At 40.9% G+C, this 15,291-nt stretch overlaps 1 protein-coding gene across 7 annotated transcripts in view; it reads right to left on the reverse strand.

Annotated features, from left to right (window-relative positions):
• The window catches only part of LOC136114956 (netrin receptor DCC-like), a 333,036-nt gene that overhangs the window by 147,422 nt on the left and 170,323 nt on the right, over positions 1–15,291 (reverse strand). For all 7 annotated transcript variants that reach the window (XM_071801760.1, XM_071801758.1, XM_071801759.1 and 4 more), the window contains 2 exons: positions 14,255–14,405; positions 14,004–14,140 (listed from right to left, as the gene is read on the reverse strand). In XM_071801760.1, coding sequence (XP_071657861.1) covers positions 14,004–14,140; positions 14,255–14,405 — 288 coding nt within the window. The remainder of the gene's footprint in view (positions 1–14,003; positions 14,141–14,254; positions 14,406–15,291) is intronic.

Consider the following 15,291-nt stretch of genomic DNA (forward strand, 5'->3'; position numbering starts at 1 on the left):
GTGTAGAACCAGCGTGCAGTTGAGCCTAGTTCTACAGGCTCTGAGCTTCGTTCTGCAGGCCCTGAGCCTAGTTCTACAGGCCCTGAGCGCAGTTCTACCGGTTCTAACCCATTTTTAGCCCTTTAATTCCACTAACATCGCTGAAATAAGTCATCAGATTAAAGTTAAGCCAGCGTTTTGCTGAATTAGGGCCGCGCTGTGGAATTTCAGTCTCGCTCAGCGGCTCTTCCCTCATCACTAAATCAACACCCTCCAGTGCGGACATCGGGCTGGTTTTAATTGAAAATTCAACCCGAAACCTTCGCCGTGGTTTCACAAAGCATTAATTCAACTTGTCCACCTGTAAATCTCATTCCACCGGACTGGCACACGTCGCAACGTCATTTTTACGGCTCTCGCGTTCTCCGCAGGTTAGAGAAGAAATAAAGTGATAATCCATAAGTCTTACTGGTCTCAAAACTATTACTAGGATTAGTTTTTACTACTTCGAGTAAAGCTCTTGACCCCTGTTCAATCATAAATCTTCCGTGTCCCACTAATTCACGGCCAGTGGGTAAAATTCACTATTGCGTTGAGAGCTTGTGCAGAATTTAAGACGGACACACAGGCTAAACAACAAATTTCATCCTTCGGAAGAAATTGTTCGTTATTTTTATAGGAACAGCTACCTTGAAAATAGGACTGGAAGGAGGTTCTGGGTTGCTTCTTGTATCCATCATGCGATTGCTCAGCCCTTAATTAACGCACGAGACAAAATGTTCGTCTATTTTAAGTAGTACGAATCACTCTGACAGCTGTCACTCAAGCATTAACACATTTAGACGTGAAATATAAGGAACACGATTTATCCATTTATGAAGAATTCTTACTCAAGTGTTTCGTTTCTCGGGGTAGGAAAACACACTCATACAACTAACCCTGTGTATTTAAGCAACTCTTCTACCACCCCTCAACTCCAAAGTCAACCTCAGCATCACTTTTCTTCAATAGATATTGAAAATCAAATAGAAGTCGAGATAAAGTCGTTTTAACACAACTTCTGAGAGCGCAACGCAGCTCAGCATTTAAACCAAGGCTCCGTTTCCTCCGGTAGGTTGGGTTATTACCCCTAGAATTAGGTCCCTTTTCACTGCTCTCCAACAGCTCGTTCCCCACCTTACAGTGGAACCTGGGGTTGTTCCTGCCCACATTCATGACTCTACACTTGTTCTAGTTCATTACATTTTCCCCTCCCAACTCTCCAGCCTGTCCAGGTCTCTGGATGGCAGCACAGCTTCCAGTGTCACCCCCTCCTCCCAGCTTGGTGTCACCAGCAAACTCGATTCCCTCATCCAAATCACTGATGAATATATTGAATAATTTGCTATTTGATGGCCCCAACCCCCTCTGTTCTGCACCTGAATTATCTTGTTTCAACCTTATTTTTTTGCTATCAAATAAAGCTCCAACGATGGCCTCAAGGATTTTCCTATTACAGCCGCATGTACATTGGAGCTCGGTTCGTTGCCTCCAGACTTATTTCACATTTATCTATATTACACTCTATGTTTTCATGTAATTTTCCCAATAATCATGAAGCCTAAAACCTTCTCAATGCGCTTGCATTATTTCTCATTAAACACAAAATTGAAATTGATGACGACGTGGGTTCCAAACCGGAGTGGAGAACGCTATAAGCCACCAAAATCTCCTGTATGTACGCGAGACCCTCATTTGGTCTCATTAGGCCAAATCTGATATAATCAGATGTTTAATTACTTCTCTTTCCATGCGTTTTATTGAGTATACGCAATTATCTATACATATTAAATTTATACGCACAAATTCTCAAGTAAATGACTTATTTTGATCATCTTCTCGGGTAGAATTTCTATTTACAGTTTCCAACACATGATGTTTAATTCTACCATGACTTAATATCGCAAAACTAAACCTAATCTCAACATCTTAGGTCCTTGGCTACGCAGGGTATTTAGTAAATGGGTTTAAAGACTTAAAACATCCACACGCTCTGGTCTACCAAAGAATAACATGAGAAACCAACAGGTTATTCAACGTTACAAGAGTTAACTTGTACTGATTGGTTCTAGTTGTGTTCTCTCACTATAATGTACACCGTTTTGTTACTGAAATGTTAACAAGATGTACATATACATTATAAAAAAAGTCATTTTTATATATTGGATTTATTATTCATAATCACAGCCCCATAGATGAGGCCGCCCAAGCCTTCTACCCAAGGAATTAGCTGTAAAATATTGATACTAATTCAGCTTTAATTATATTTGCATAGATTCGGGAAATAAGGTAGAGAAAAGAAAGAAATGTCAACCTGATCAAATATTTGCGCAGGAAAATGTGCTTTAGGCCGTTGTTAAGAGATTTCCCATCTGATCCTCATCCATGCAACAGCGAATATTCCGCACTCGCGCCATTTCAAGTAAAAGTTTTGCGACACCGGCGGGTTGCGATGATTTATAGCCACAAAATAATGCTTATGCTTTCGTATGTCTAGAAAATTCACGTTAATCATCACCTGGACGTTTTCCTTACCACATCTCTCATCAAACTCACTCCTGATCCCTAAGTTAAACCAGCGGCTAACGCCATTTCTCTTGGGGTACGTTGACCATGTCGACCACGTCAACACCCCCCCAAACCACAGCGAATCCATGACCTTTAATACGTAATTAACTTTCGAAGACCACACCGCGTGTTTTTGGAGCGCAAACATCCGGCGGTGCTTGCTTTTGAGGTAAAATCAATGCCGAGGCCTAAATCCCCCGTTGAGGCCTTGATGCCTCCAACTCAACGCGTTGACCCCGCGTGTTCTAAATCTGGTGTAACCTCAAACACGCTGCAACCTGCTCCCTACCATTTCATTTCGGGAAGAGTAATTCTACAAAGCTCTGTCGTTCTCACACAACGCACCCATTTCTCAAACGATGTTAAACATGAAAACCAAGAACTAAATCTCCACTTTCAGCTACAACCTTGGAAGGGAAGGACAACAAGCACCTGAAACACAGTGATGGCCACCGAATCACAGGAATCTTCTCTTGTCGAGGCGAATGGGAGCAACGATCCCTCAGTTTCTAACAAGGCTGCAAACCAGTTGGATATTGAAGTGCTGTCGCCTTTTTTCAGGCCATTTCATGAGTAAAAATCATTATATCGAAGATGGAAGAGCCAGAAAAAACCGCATACTTTGCTCTTAATGTTTGAGGATGTTTTATATTTACTGCACTGGGGTTTTTAGGGGGTGTCCAGTTGAAAATGTCTTTGGAAAACTCATCAGTAAATTTAACCGCAGGTTCAGAATCCAAATTACGCTTTAAGTCTTGCATTTTTCAACACGCGGTCGCAATTCCTGGGGAATCCGTAGCTTTGCTCTCCTGAGCTTCGCTTTGTCGGGTGTTTTTTGCTGTAGCATGTACACATTGATTATTTTATATATATATATATATATATATGTATAAAGTGATTTCAAAATACATGTCATGCAAGCGCTATAAAAATCAAAGCGCAATATTATTCTTGTTATTGCCTCCAGTCCAAACAAATAGGTTGAACTCAAATACTTTCTACTTCAATACCTTGACAGTCTTAAATACACTATGGATCCAAAAGCTATGAGTAGGGTAGAATTAACTCCTTCCAGCCCCAACTTCATTAAACGGGCGCTTAGAAATAAAACTAATTGGTTCTAGATGTGGAAAACATCTGGGCAAATCATTCCAGATGCCCCAAACGAGCAGGATTATTACTACAATAATTAAAAATGATGGCAAAATGTCTTGTATTTCCTATTGACCATCCTTCCCAACAGCTGGTTTTAAAGTTTGAGTGCCACGTTTAGCAGTATTTTGCTTTTCTTCTTCTAAACTTTAACTATTTATTCTGCTTGTCTTGTTCAATGAATTATTCGGGATTTATCCTGCAGATAATTCGATGTAGGAGATAAGCTAAAGCTTTACTAAGCTCAGGCCTGGTATTTTAAGTAAAGTGAATTAAGTGGATTAAGTTAAGTGAATTAAGTAAAGTTAAGTAAGTAAAGTAAAGTAAGTTAAGTTATGTAAGTGAAGTAAAGAGAATTAAGTGGTTTTAGATCCATGTTACTCTTCAGGGGTAAAAAACTTAGGGTAGAAATACTGATCCAAAGCCACCTCCGGGTCAAGTTTCTACTCTAATGGACGAGTTTTTAATTAATTATGTCCCAAGGACACATAACAAAGATGTGAAAACGGAGTAAATTCAGTATCTTAGGTGTGTGTGTACATATTTTATGCAATCATCTAAAATAAAAGCACATATGCATCCTCCAAATTCACCTACGATCAAGTGTCTTTCTAACCATGCGCTTTGCTCACGCTTATTCTATTCGAATTTCCTAATTTAAACCAAGCAAAACTAAGCAAGAAAACCGCTTTTTTGTGATTAAAACGTCATTAATATTTTCCAAACAAGTTCTTCTATAAACCTTCCTGCCCACCCTGAAAGATTAACAGCACTCGAAATATTAATTACGTTGGAAATAGATGAGTTATTAACAGAAAATAACTGTTGATAGAGAGAAAAGGGTCACTGGTAAAACCCAACGTGGATTTATCCTCTGATTTAAACACCAAACAAACAATTCAACTGATTTTCATTTTTCTACAAATGGGATAATTGGGAAGAAAGCGGCCAATGGTGCTGCTGAGTTAAGCAGAAACGCCCATGAAATTCCCCAGCGCACTCGTGTTTTTCCCCATTGGATCGGTGGGAAGAGGCGTTTTTTCATTTATTAGTGTTTGCACGCAAATATTTAATAATGACTGCGGCCTACAACGGGGTATTAAAGGCTGCGATGAGGAGATTCCGATAGGACACAAGGGGAATCTTTCCCCCTAAGAACAATTGGTCATTGGATTCAACTCCCCAAGGAAGTGGTGGACCCTCCAACATTGGGCACGTTGAAGATTCAGCTGGTTGGGCCTAGTTGTCTAAGCCAAGAAGGGTTGGACCAGATGATCCTTGTGGTCAATTAAACATGGAATTCTAGGATTCTATGATATCTCCGTGAGGTGGGTTAAGGAAAGAAACCAGGAATACATCACTGGAAGTAGAGGCGGAAAGACGAGGCGCTTGGTTTGGTCTCAAGATCGACCCCGGTGACAATGACGGAAAAATGGAGCGGCCCATCCTTTTGAAATATTGATCAACTATTGCTCAGTTTCATCAGCATCAGGACACACCTGAGGAATCAAAATCACCTAAATCATCATTAAAGTGCAGCAAATGGCTCAAAACTTCACCCTCCTCCAAATTACAGGAGCGTCCCAAGGAAACGTCACCTCCTCTATCACCCAAGTGTCCCCTCCCTGTCTTACCTTTAATTCTCCTCATTACTCGAAAACGGGGTTTGTTTCCAAAGGGTATTTCCTACCTGGGGCAGAAATCATTAAGCTATTGAAGAAATCACATTTTTGTGAACTGAGAATTATAAATTCAGGGGTGAGATAAGCAGTATAAGTAACTAAATGTGGAAAAGAACATTGAGTTTTACCAGGATTTGTTAAATATGTATTAAAAAATAAAGGGGGTTGAAAAGAAAAGAAAATGTGCGCCATAAAATGGGAATTGCTTCTAAACACAACGTTTATTGGAGATTTTCAGAGGAAGGAGTCGTTCTTTAAGTGGCGAGTTATAGGTTTCCCGCAGATTATATGTTATACAATCAAGCTGAATTATTGAAACGCCTTCCATCCACTAATCTATTTACATCAAATATACCGTGTTATTTGTCATCCTGCGATCCGGCCTGCACGGGAAGCCTTTCCAAAACGGCTTTTAGTGAGTTTTACTCATAATAGTGACATTTTACAGTCGTTTAATATAAGGAATCCAGCTTATTAATCTATTTATGCTGTTTCACCACAGTTATTTAATCTTTAAAGCCACATCGCTGGGAAGAAGGATGGGATTTGAAAGACTTGGGGCTCACCCAGAAGACTCAGTAATTCCCATCCTACGCAAGGCTGGGCTTAAAAGGGTGTTTAGGATTTTAGGATGATCCCCAAAACACGACAAAAAAATAACTAATGAAGGACTCTATCTGCCTTGTTAGACAACTATTCTTCAAAACAATAATTAGATTAATTACCCCCAACTTGAGGGAGTGCGGCCTGGATGACTGAGTAGTGACGTGGACGGAAGAAGGGAAGAAGAAGCCAGAGAGTCGTGGTCAATGAGGCAGAGTCCAGTTGAGGCCTGGATCCAGTGCAGTGCTTCAAGGGTCAGTTCAGTTTTGTTAACGTCGCAATTAATCTTAACGAAAATCTAATTCGTCCCTGGGCTGCTTTTGTGCTGCCATCAGTTTGTTGAAATCTAATGTCTAATCAGCTCCGTTACCTTGATGTAGAGGAACAGCAGGTTGATGGCTACAGAGCAAGAAAATGATGTCTTTAGGAGTTACCCAGAATGTCAAGGGTTGGAAGGGGTTGTTCCTGCCCAGATCCAAGTTCAACTAATAGCTACAGTTATCTAGTAGAAGTGTAGTTGTCAACTTCAACCCAAACCCACAAATGTCTTCTTCCACATCTTCACTGAAAACACCTTCAAGCTGCACACAATTAGCAACCTCAATTAAAAAGCAAATTAAAAGCTATATTTCAGCAGGAAACACGAAGTAACTCCAATCTAAACCCTTCTGATTGACCCAATCTGATTTTCTTTCCCGGAGCGTTTTATTTTATATGAATCATCGCGTCATAGGTTGGTCATTAAGAATTTCAACCCGAGGAGCACTAACGGAAGCCCCAGTTTCTTGACGTTCGTCCCAGGAACCAAAGTCCATCAAAATCTATTTTCTAAGAACTCTGGGCACTTATTACTAAAAATACTGAGAGAAACGAGAAGCACAGAGCTCTCCGTGGAGAAATATCGCAAGGGGTATGAACATCAACAGCCATGAGAAGCGTCTGCAGTCGCCCGTGCGATGGGTTATCAGGCAGCAGAAAGCCAGACCCGCTGCGTCACCATAATAAGCATCATTTGAAAGAAAACCAAAATAAACCACCACCACCAAACCCTCAACCAAGCCCCAGAGACACCAAAATACCTCTTAAAATACCTCTTTTGTTGCCCCCAACAAACGCAGCACGGAAGAGAGAGCGTGATGATGTCCCACCTCACCCAGCGCATCCTCTGGCCTCGCCCGGCGGGTCCATCGCACAGCAAGACACCAACACCTATATCTCACCATCTTCCCCCAAAACGAGATTATTGTTCATGAGCATCGTCTCTTTCCCCCTTGATTTGCGCAAAAGTTAATTAACCATTGCAATAAACCAGCGTGGAATTTATGATGAATATTCATCTTACGTCTTCTTGGTTTCAACTCCAAAGGCCGTCTTAACTCATCCCAGGATTATAATTTCTAAATCAACCTCACGCATCTCTCCTATAAATTATAAACTCATGGTAATACAATTATTGTTTTCAACAATAAATGACCTTGTTTAAAATTTTGGCCTAGTCTGAGGAGTCTTTCCCTGGCTTCTCAGCTGGAATGAAGAGATAACAGCAGCTCTGATATATTAAAACACGTGCAATGATTACGTGCGTAGGTGCTATATGGATCTATACGACACTCCGAGGTTCATTCCTGACTTAAATCCATCGACGATGGCCATAAATAAAAAGGAAATGACTATCGGGAAAGAATAAATATGGGGAGAAATGGAGATAAATGCATCCTGGCAGCGTTAGACTGATGGAAATCATTAAGACTGAAAATTAGTCACTTTCTTTTTCCCCAAAGAGCAATTTTATTTATAATAACAATAATATTATGACTACTAAGAATAAAAAAACCCTCATTGAGAACCCATAAATGCCTCAGTGCTATAATTATATATTAATATATATTATAGCTACAACTATCACAATGTATAGAAATACATTTCTTTACTCACGCGTGGATAACTTTAGGGCATCTTTACACCAATTAAAGATCTTTACCGTAAAGATATATAAAATTAAACACGCAAAACATAAGTGTGTGGATTCTTCAATGATTTAGGCTCGACTTTCTAAGGCGGCGCCTGCCATTATTGGCTCTAGAAACAGATATTTTTAATCATTCCTTATCAAATCAGGTGAGAAAAGCCACCTGAAACATCATAATTTAATTCAATATATTAACAAAACTTTAGCAGAAAAGAAAAGGATTGAAAGCAACAAAGAGTTGGTATCTTTTAAAGGAGCATTTGCCTTCAGATACTGGTGTTATTTACAGCAGGACCAAATTACCCGACCACTTAGATTCTAAATAATCATTAAATAAAACCAATTACAGTGTAAAGAAGTCAAGGCAAGAATGTGTGTCTTGAAAGATACGTGACACTAAAAGGGAGCAAAAACCGAGACTAAATACACATAGATGAGGTTCTCAGGGACATGGGTTGGTGCCAATGTTGGGTTGATGGTTGGACTCAATGATCTTGAGCGTCTCTTCCAACCAAAACGATTCTATGCTTCCAACTGGTTTTGTTGGAGAAACAAGAGAGTCATCCAACCCAAAGCAACAAGAGTCACTTTGGGATCCTAATCTTCCCTTAACGGAATGATAACCAACCAGACCTCCTCCAATCCCAGCTTGGCCAAGCAAGAATTAAGAGTTTTGATGGCAAAAATGGGACCAGAGGTGGGTTCTTCATCCACAGTTGATACCTCATGGCTTGTGTTGTCCTGTAGAGAGGCTTCCATGGGCTCTAAGGCCACAAGACCACCATCTTACTCTTAGCTTACTCTGGATGACAAATGGGTTACAAAGATTGCATTGGCTTATTTTTCACATCTATAAAGTATTACAGGCCCTTCCTCTCAGGTACTATTTGTAGGCCTTGCCTAGAAAGTTTTGAGTAGAGCTTTACAACAAGTCAGTGGACACCAGTTTCTTTTCAACACCCTCACCAAATCCACCATAAATCCAACCACACTTACCCCGGCACACATCGCGCAGACCAATCTGGATCCCTGGTGGGGTTTCTCCAAAGAATATTTATAGTCTTACAATGTTTTCTCGATGACCAACTCGCTCAATCGAGGCGGATTTTGCCGCATTTTGATGGGGAGCAAACAAAACAAGCCCCGGATTTCTCATGGCGGTGAAAAACGACCGGTCGTTTCTTTCCTCCCGGCTGATACGCATCTTATTTATCCTCCCTCGTTAACACGGGAACGCGGTTTTGTCTTCTGCCGCAATTAAAATGTAAATTTCTTGTCATTCCAACCCACCCCGGGCAGGGGAATTTAAACGGCTTTTAATAAAACCAACTACGGATGCTGCGCTAAGATTCCTTTCAAACATGGGAAATCTATATATTTTAATAGTGTTGTGTGTATTACACATTTACGTCATTGCTCTGGGCTTTGCAATTAAAGTAGGATCCGGAAGACCACGTGCGAGCCAATAAATAAAGAGCAGAATCCCAGATCGCAGAATCCCAGAATGTCAGGGGTTGGAAGGGACCCGGGAAGCTCATCCAGTGCAATCCCCCCATGGAGCAGGAACACCCAGATGAAGTTACAAAGGAAGAAATCACTGGCAAAAAGTTGTGCTTGGTGCTCCCAAATTGTCTTTTTTTCCCCCCTTTTTTCATAAATCCTTTAAAATTCTTTGGTTTAGATGTGGATCTAAAGCATCTGCACCAGGAATTAATTCACTTGCCCAATATTGAAAGTGAGTGGAAGGAAATAAAGGGGGGGAGAAAAGGGGAAAAGGGGAGAAAAGGCGGGAAAAGGAAAAAAGCGGGAAAAGGAAAAAGGCGGGAAAAGGCAAAAAAAGCAAAAGAGAAAAAGCGAAAAGAAAAGAAAATAATCCAAACACTTTCAGTATTGGGAGAAATAGCAAAATCCAAGGGAAAAAAGCCCTGGGGATAGCGCTGGATCCATTATTTACAGGTAACAGACGTTGCTCAGTCTCGGCCGCTCTCCCGCTCTTCTGTTAATAATTGAATTTTGGCAGGTGCATTAATTCCTGTTAAGTGTGGAGTTGAATGGGAACCACTCCATAAGCGAGCGCGGTTCACCCTTCATTTCAGTTTGGCCCTTCCCGAACCATCCATCAAAGCGGCGGCTCCTGTCAGGATGAATCAAACCAGAGCCGGGAGGCAAAGAGACTAAAAAATAGCAAAAGAAAATAATAAACGCTGCCATTCATCTCCCATCGCAAACACAAAGCGTGGAGAAACGCGGTGTGGAAGCACCGGGATGGGAAACTCTATCATTCATTCCTTGGTGAGTCTTCTTATATCATAATATATAGAATATATCCCACTACCTCTAATGCAAATGCCCCATCTCCTCCACGTGGAGCGCTGCACAACAGAACTATTCCAAAATCTTCTGTACGACACAAAGGGAGATATTTGGTGGTAATATTTCCAAAAAATGCGCTGGACCAATGAAGGGAGATTCTCATGTGGGCTCTTGAGCTCCCAAACCTCCCTGAACCACAAGCAATAACCCACGAGCAATAACCCACAGCCAGTAACCCACGAGCAATAACCCACAGCCAGTAACCCACAGCCAATCTTAAGAAGTGGATGCAAAACCCTACAGAGCTGAGATATTTAAATTTAACTTAGAGATGGCTGAAGGTCTCCAGGGCAGCAAACTGGTTCATCACCAGTTGGGAATGGGAATGGCCCAGTTGGTCCCACGTTTTATTCCGGAGTCGCCTCCGCGGTGACATGAACGCACCAACATGCTCAATGGTGTTTGTGGCAGCAGCAAAATTCCCTTTTTCAGAGAAAAACCAGTTTATTTAACAAACTATTAGGTAGGCTGATCCACAAAAGGTTTAAAAATCAAATTATGCACAGATCTGGTATCGTTAACTTCCCATCATTTATTTTCCTGTGGATTCCAAGGGATATTTTATGCCTTGAACACCAACCTTCCTGCGATGGGCCAAGTGAGCGGCGCTATCACAGACCTTGTTATGTCTATTTATTTTTAATAGGACTGAATTTCCACGCTATTATCAGAAAAAGGCAACGCTGGAGTTTCTCTCAAGTGCTTTTTCCAAGTATTTGATGCTCATTGATAAAAATTCCATTTCCAGAACGGGCTGAATGAGCCACTCGACCCTCATTCATTCCTCGGCAAGCAAAATTAACGGGTTGTAATTCAATCACCCCCATTACCGGGTTGAGCTGCCCTGTACCTGCAAATGGGCATTTACCTCATTATTCAGAATCCATTGAAAGGGAAGAAATAAGTGCGAATAAATTCTTTAAACTGCTCTGAAAGCAAAATAAGATTAAATCCTCCAAGATCAGATTGCTGCTCATTCTAGTCCAGCCTCACCACCAATATTAACAGCAGCCTAAGCTGGGAGAAACTCTTGTCAATAGGTACAGAATGATATATGTTTAAAATACAATAATTACAGTATAATCATGTATTATTCTGTACCTAATAATTATTGTGTTTTTATACAGAAGTGGCTGCTTCTTTCATAAAGGATTAAGGCAAGCCTGAAGCTCGCACACACACACACACATATATATATCTACACATATATAAACGTATCTTCTATTTATATAAAAACACAGACACACAAGAGAAACTTAAAATCCTATTTTCTTTGGTGCTCAATACCCCCGTACCCAATAAAAAGCTTCAAATCTTGAATCCATGTCCAAATCGGTTGGCCCCAACTCTATACTCTGATAGGAAGCTCCATAGATTAACACTGTTTAGAAGGCTGAAATACATTGTTTTATGAGCTTTTAGTTTGCAGCAGTGATATTATTACATCATCATCATCATCATCATCATTATTATTATTATTATTATTATTAGATATTGTCTGTCCCAAGGGCATTGAGTCATGACATGAGTTTCTTGACCCATTGAGGATGCTCAACGAGGATGCTTGGACCGCTAGGCCGAGCTGCTTTGTGCAGCTCAAGCGATATTAAATGAAATTAAAAATAAAGGATAGAAAAGCGTAGCCATTGAATGCTATCAATGTGCTAATAAATTCTTTAAATCCTCTAAATCAAGGGAAGTGAGCACAGACTGAGTTCTTGACCCATCAGGCCCAGCACCTGAGAAACCGCCTTAGATTGCAACAGGTCAACTGGATATTCCCAACAGAGCTTGGGTTGCCTGTCCCACATCAAAACCCCCCAAAAAAGATGTTTCTTCACAAAGATTTCTTGAAATATTTGAGTTTGGTGTTTTCCGATGTCCCTGCTCATGGCTGGGGTTGGATTGGATGAGCGTTGATGGTCCCTTCCAACCCAAACTCTTCTACGATTCTCCTTCCCAACCCTATCAGTACATTTATCATTGGGCTCTTTGATACAATTAAGGGGCAGGTTAATTAATGAGCAGGAAGAAAACTAACTTCTGTATGACGGCATAGCAGCAAATTTATCAATTATGACCAAAAATACGGGGTTTATAGATCTAATTCTAATTCTACCTATAGATCTGATTTACCAGGACTTCAAATCCCAGGGGTTTCTCCCATCGTCAATCAGTAGGAATAGGGCACAGAACACTTGTTATTTCAGGATTTATGCCACTTCCAGACCAAATTCTTTCACCTCTTGCAATTTCAGGTCTACGTCCACCATGGAAATAGTTATTTTTAGCTCTTTCAAACAACTTCATTGTGAAATTCTTGCAAATTGCCTCATTATTTAAGAGATCAAAAGCATCTCGTTACCACGTGATGGGATTCACTTGGATCTGATGTTGTCTCCTCGGACTTCCGAGATAATTACTCAATTGTTATTTTTCTTGCCATTCAGACTGCAAATATCTCAAAACTATCAATTATTCTGTTTAGGAGATATAATGATGACATTTTGACAAATAAACCGATTCTGCGCGAATTCATTATTCAAAAGGTACAGAAAGGAATTGGATGCAAAGCCGCTATTAATTTTCCCGGGGACGGCGCGGTCAGCGACGTCGACGCAATCATGGGGGCGATGATGCTCAAGCCGAAGTTGCTCTCACCGCTAATTATTGCAATTATCAATGGAATTGAATTCTACTTCTCAAGCTTAGACTGGAGATCAACATCTTTCAATAAGGTGAATTAAGTATCCTGCCTAACAACTTACCTGCCTTTTCAATATTTGATTCCTTAGAATGAAAACAAGGCCATAATAAATGAACTTTGGCAATTAGAAAGCTGCGTTTTTATTTTTATCCAGTAAAACAATGAATTACGTTAACGCACCTGAAGAAACAGAAGCGAACCCTCCACCACCGGTAATTATTGTATTTGATTATGGCTTGATAAAAGGATATTGTTATACAAGCACGGCATATCCGATAATCCAAATTAATGTTCTATTCACTAATGAAAGTATTTTTCATGCGCAAGCTTTAAAGCCAGAATGCCAAATGAACGGCGCCTTGAAATACGTTATTGTTTGACGAAGCATTAATGACGCCGTTCGTTAGATCTGCCTGAACAACGCTAATGCGCTCTGCTATTGTTCGCTGCTTTAAATAAAGCAAAAATAAGAGGCAGCTATTAGATTTAAACATCTTTCAGATTGCGTTAATATTTGCCATTTGAAAGGAGGTTGAGGAAGGCGCTTAATGTTTAACACTAGGAACACATTGCTGCGCTACAAATCTACTTAAACTATTGTTAATTGGTGAGAAGACGCTAATATGTTATTTTCTTGTCTTCTTTCTAGTGCCAAAAATAAGGATTCGAGAAGGCGAAACCAAGGGAAAGCAGCGTATACGAAACAAACGGCGCTAGCAACTAATATCTGATATCAAAAGACGTTATAGAGTGTGGCGGATGGACTTAGAGGGCTTGATTTCCATCTCATCAAAACTTGGATAGTTTGCAGTTTGTCGGAGGTATGAAAATCAAGTTGTTGAGCAAAAGGGAGCGATTCAAACCTAAAATGCGATTAAAATCATATCAAATATTCTGAGAACGGCCAACCGGGCGTAGTTCCTGGACTCACCCATCACCGAGAGCTCGGCGGAGCCGCTGCTGTTCTCGTTTTTGTAGGTGACGACGCACGTGTAGGTCCCGGAGTCGTCGTCGGTCACGTTGGATATGAGCAGGTTACTCCCAGCCAGTAACGAATACTTTTTGGACCTGAAACATTGAGAAGAAACGTTCACTGCGTCTTACGGTGCTCTATCAGTTTGATACCGATGTTTTGCTCAAGGAAATAGTGTGAAAAATGAGATCCCCGAAGGGTTGAGCTACCTGATGGGCAGGATTTCATCTCCTCGCAGCCACGTGAAGGTGGGAGGGGGGTACCCAGAGACGCAACACTCCAGAACGGCATCTTTCCCTTCCATGGCCATCACGTTCGACGGGCGTTGCAGGAAGAACTGTTGTCGGTGCAGACCTGGATCTACGAGAGCAAAAGAAGCATTGATCATCCATTAAAAATACATATCTATAAAATAAATATAAGTATTCCTTTTGTTTGGAACGACTGCTCAACAACAGCCCCAAGCGCCCCCAGTTTTCATACCCAAAGTCTATCAAATGACAACCTTGTTGAAGCCCAAGGAGCAATTTGAAGGCAGAAATCAATACCGGCTTTTGGGAAAGTGAGAACGGATCGTGTGCAGCCTGGTATTAAAGCCGGGTCTTGGAAAGCCGGAGTTATACGTAAGGTTAAGAGTGGATTAACGCCACTGGTTTGGAGCTGCGAGAGGGAAGTTCGATAACATGATGGGTGAGAGAAGAAAAGAGAACAGAGAAAATAAGAAGGAAATAACTTGAATAATTGGAATTGAGGGGGAATAAATAGAAAGATTAATGCTTTAAATTCTCCTTTGCCTGACCCAAGAGGTGGGCCAAGCTTAAAGCTTATACTGTGAGCTTAAATCCAACTGCATGGGTGGGTGACAATGACCCAAGGGACAACACAGACCCAAATCCCATCGACTGCGGCTGAAATAGCAGCGAACAAAACCATCCACCAAGAAACACCTTTATTTTCTTACGGTAGATGTCGAACCAAACGTGCTGGACTCCAGATCTTATTATGGGATTGTCTTCCCTTCAGAAGCGCTTAGTTCTGAAACCACAAACAAGATCTATTTGATTTCAATGATTATCTTAGGTCAGATGAAGATGTTAAGTCATGAAAACCAATAATATTGGGATATTTCTTCCCCACCTGGCAAAATTTGCCGTGTTCTTGAGGGACATCGTTGAATGAACAGCCCCCAAAAAAGCAAAAGGCCAAGCCCAAAGTTGAACTAAGCGGGTACCAACATGAGAAACGG

This window comes from Patagioenas fasciata, chromosome Z (genome assembly GCF_037038585.1).
Source record: "Patagioenas fasciata isolate bPatFas1 chromosome Z, bPatFas1.hap1, whole genome shotgun sequence".
NCBI lineage: Eukaryota > Metazoa > Chordata > Aves > Columbiformes > Columbidae > Patagioenas > Patagioenas fasciata.